This window comes from Capra hircus, chromosome 6 (assembly GCF_001704415.2).
Source record: "Capra hircus breed San Clemente chromosome 6, ASM170441v1, whole genome shotgun sequence".
NCBI lineage: Eukaryota > Metazoa > Chordata > Mammalia > Artiodactyla > Bovidae > Capra > Capra hircus.
Window position 1 is genome coordinate 105,255,836 of NC_030813.1, and position 4,192 is coordinate 105,260,027.

Sequence of the window (4,192 nt, forward strand, 5' to 3'; positions counted from 1 at the left end):
CACACCGCCCACCCTCTCCAGTGTTTCCTCACCATTTAAGAATATGGGCTTTGGGCCACTTATTCACGTCTCAGGTTCCTATTCTGTTAAGAATGAGACAGGAACCAATCCATCTTTTCAAAGGAAGGACTGAAAGCGCCCTGCAGGGGGAAGCCCCAGACTGGCTGCAGGTCCCTCCCTCCTCCTTGACTGCTGGGTTCACCCAAATTATTCCCCAAAGGGAAAGCCATGTAAGAACTGGGGTTGGGCCAGGGGAAAGGGCTTTCCCAAGAGGTCAGTCTTAGAATGGATGCTCGAGGAAGTTGGGAGGAGATGTTCCCTGGAGAAACTGCCTCCTGGCTTCATTGAACCCTACACCAACTGATGGGGAAGGAATCGCCTCCTTCCCTCCCATTTTGTGGATGAGGAAAGCAAGGCCCAGGGAAGTTAAAGAAGACTTTAAGGTCACACAGTCAGGAAGAGAGTCCTGAGTGGGACTTCAGTCTATGAGAAATCCAAAGCCCTCCTCTTGAAACACTCTTTCCCGGTCTAGAAGCCAGTGATTCCAAACGTGGTCAGGGCCAGGGCACCAGGGCTGGGCTGGCACCTCTCCAGCTTCTTGGGGGCGCGGGTCTGGGTCTTCCCAGGGCCAGGATCTGGTACTAAGGCGCTTCCCGAACCTGCGGGTTTGGTCGCCAGACTCCGGCGGGCGCAGCGTGCAGAGTAAGGGCGCCAAGGCATAGGTGGGGCGGGTGCGCGGGAGATTGGAGCGCCGCGGCGCTAGGGCGGGAGCGCGGGCCCCGGGAGCTGCGGGGGACGGAGCAGGCAGCGCTCGCCCGGCGCCCCCGCCCCCTCGGTGGCGGCTCGCTCTCGGCTTCTCCGGCTTCGAACCAGACACAAGTGCCACCGCTGCCGCCACCGGCTGGTGCGCTGCCGGCGGCCGGGAACAGCCCCGCGAGCACCCGCCGCTTCCCAGCACCAGAGGGGCGCAATGCGGTCACCAAGCCGGTGGCACTCGAGGATGCGAGAGGGGTCCCGGCGCGCTCTGGAGACACCCCCAGCGCAGCACACGGTGAGCGGCCCCCGGGGCTCGGGGATCCCTTAAGCTTCGGGTCCCCGGGTGCAACCCCCCGGGTACCTGATGGGGCCGCCCGGGAGGCGCAGGGCAGAAGTCGGGACCGCACACAGCTCGCCTTTGCAGCCGACCCCGATATGCTTCCCCCGGGGCGCAACGGCACCTCGCACCGGGCGCGGTCGGGGCAGCAGCAGCTGGCGCAGGGGGGCGCCGTGGGGGACTCGGAGGGGGCGACGTTGCTGGGGCCCGCGCAGGTGGTCACCGCTGGCCTTCTGACCCTGCTCATCGTCTGGACCCTGCTGGGCAATGTGCTGGTGTGCGCGGCCGTCGTGCGCAGCCGTCACCTGCGCGCCAAGATGACCAACGTGTTCATCGTATCCCTCGCGGTGTCCGACCTCTTCGTGGCGCTGCTGGTCATGCCCTGGAAGGCGGTGGCCGAGGTGGCGGGTTACTGGCCTTTTGGGGCCTTCTGCGACATCTGGGTGGCCTTCGACATCATGTGTTCCACTGCCTCCATCCTGAACCTATGCATCATCAGCGTGGACCGCTACTGGGCCATCTCCAGGCCCTTCTGCTACGAGCGCAAGATGACCCAGCGTGTGGCCTTGGTCATGGTCGGCCTGGCGTGGACCTTGTCCATCCTCATCTCCTTCATCCCAGTCCAGCTCCATTGGCACAGGGACAAGGTGGGTGCCAGGGGTGGGCTGGACCCTCCATCCAACCTGGCCAACGGGACGCCTTGGGAGGAAGCCGCGGAGTCGGATAGGAGTGCGAACTGCGACTCCAGCCTGAACCGCACTTACGCCATCTCGTCCTCGCTCATCAGTTTCTACATCCCGGTGGCCATCATGATCGTGACCTACACGCGTATCTACCGCATCGCCCAGGTGCAGATTCGTAGGATCTCCTCGCTGGAGAGGGCGGCGGAGCATGCGCAGAGCTGCCGCAGCCGCGAGGCCTGCGCTCCCGACACGAGCCTGCGGGCATCCATCAAGAAGGAGACTAAGGTCCTCAAAACCCTATCGGTGATCATGGGGGTCTTCGTGTGCTGCTGGCTGCCCTTCTTCATCCTTAACTGCATGGTCCCCTTCTGCAGCGGACACCCCGAGAGCTTCCTCTGCGTCAGCGAGACCACCTTCGACGTCTTCGTCTGGTTCGGCTGGGCCAACTCCTCCCTCAACCCCATCATCTATGCCTTCAACGCTGACTTCCGGAAGGTGTTTGCCCAATTGCTGGGCTGCAGTCACCTGTGCTCCCGCACCCAGGTGGAGACGGTGAACATCAGCAACGAGGTCATCTCCTACAACCAGGACACCGCCTTCCACCAGGAGATCGCAGCTGCCTACATCCATCGGATCCCCAATGCGGTGTCCCCAGGGGACGCAGAGGTGGACAAGGAGGAGGAGGAGGCAAGCCCTTTCGATCAAATGTCCCGGATCTCTCAGACGTCCCCGGAGGGTGACCCTGCTGGCCAGTCGGTCTGGGAGCTGGACTGTGAGGGGGGAATTTCATTGGGCAAAATCACACCTTTCACCCCAAATGGATTCCATTAAACTGCCTAAGCACCCTTCTTCGCAGATCAACATAACTGCACAAGCATTAACAAGCATGCAGAATACACATGGGACACGCACAAATAGACGTTTCCACTGCTGCTAAGTTTATCAGGCCTTCAGTGACCCTGTAGTAGTCCATGTGCTCAGAAACCTCAGCAGACTGATTTGTTGTAGAAATATTTGGAGAGAGCAGTTGGAAAAAGCTCGGTCAAATGTACCCTAGCCTAGCAGAGATGGACCCATGGCTCTGCTAGAGAAGATAAGATGGTAATTGATTCCCACCACCACCCCCTCCTTCAAAGTGGTACTTGGTCTTTAAAAAATGTACTCTCCCCTCCCCTTATAAGTGAATAGATTGTTCACTGTGAACAAGTGACTTCTTTGTGTTTGGGTTGATTTTTAAGCAATAGGTTCAATGCGTGTGTAGCTTGATGGGAGTGTGTGTATGTCTTTCCGGTATCTTGCTTCTTGTGGCCTGTGTTTGTCGTTTCTGCTTTCTGTGTGTCTTTGCTCCAGCTGAGGAATTCTTCCTGATCTGTTCTGATGTCTAATAAACACAAATTATGTGTTCTATGGGGTGATTACTGTTGCTTTGCCAGACTGGTTTTCGGGATGGCTCCTGGAGAAGCTACAACAGCATCCTTAGAAGCAGGAAGGATTTTGGCTGGGTCTGGGAGCACGCATTTATCTGCCTTACTGACACTTCGGCTTTAAAGTTACACACAGGGGCAAGAGTTTCTGATATCTCCAACACTTAAAAAATTAGATACGGACATCTCAAGTCTATGCTGAAAGTTGGCTCCATGCCACAGCATCACATATGGACTTCTCAAGGCCGATATCCCAATTTTTTTTTTTCTCAGTTGGAATCTTCTTTTCGAAACTACATAACATAAAACGTTTCTCCTGATCCCTAGACAGATGCGATCGGTTCACTGAAAAGATCATATAGAGTAATTGCTAGGTCTTTCTCAAACTCAAATCTATAGCATTTTAAAGTTAGCTGGCTTTTGATCTACTGTGTTTTCTGAAGGAGCTTTGAAATGTTTGAGTTGATATGCTTTAAAAAACAAATCCAATTTTTAAAAATAGACATTTTCATTTGCGGACAACAGGAAGTGAGGGGATGCATTTTAATTAAAATGTAGGAGCCAGAGATGGTATTTGAGTGAATTTGAAATTGGGAAATCTGTTGAGGTGCTCAACAAAAAAGCCCAATGAATTCCAGTCTTTTAGTTTTTCCTCTCTTCCACCTGCACTGCAGAGGGGAGGTGTTTAGTTCCAGAGCGATTCCAGACCAGAGCATATTATTACCCTTAGATCTAAATGTGAACATTGTTAATGGAAGCAAATGAAATGTGAATATGTAATTTCATACAAGTCCCTACTTTGAAGCAGGTTTCTCAAGGACAGTTCAATCAATTTTGGTCTCTTTAGGGATAATTTTATTGTCAGTCTCCTGAACAACCAGGTCTTGCTCACCGCAAAATGTGCAGTGCCTGGCATGTAATGCTTAATAGACAGTTGTTGAATGAATAACACACTCTCTCTGGAATGATGAGACTGAAAGTGAATCGTATTT

The 4,192-nt window shown here is 54.4% G+C and overlaps 1 protein-coding gene across 1 annotated transcript; it reads left to right on the forward strand.

Moving 5' to 3' along the window:
* DRD5 (dopamine receptor D5) lies at nt 1,012-3,175 on the forward strand. Its single transcript, XM_005681898.2, has one exon. It carries the CDS (start codon nt 1,192-1,194, stop codon nt 2,605-2,607), a length of 1,416 nt encoding a protein of 471 aa, XP_005681955.1. The 5' UTR covers nt 1,012-1,191; the 3' UTR covers nt 2,608-3,175.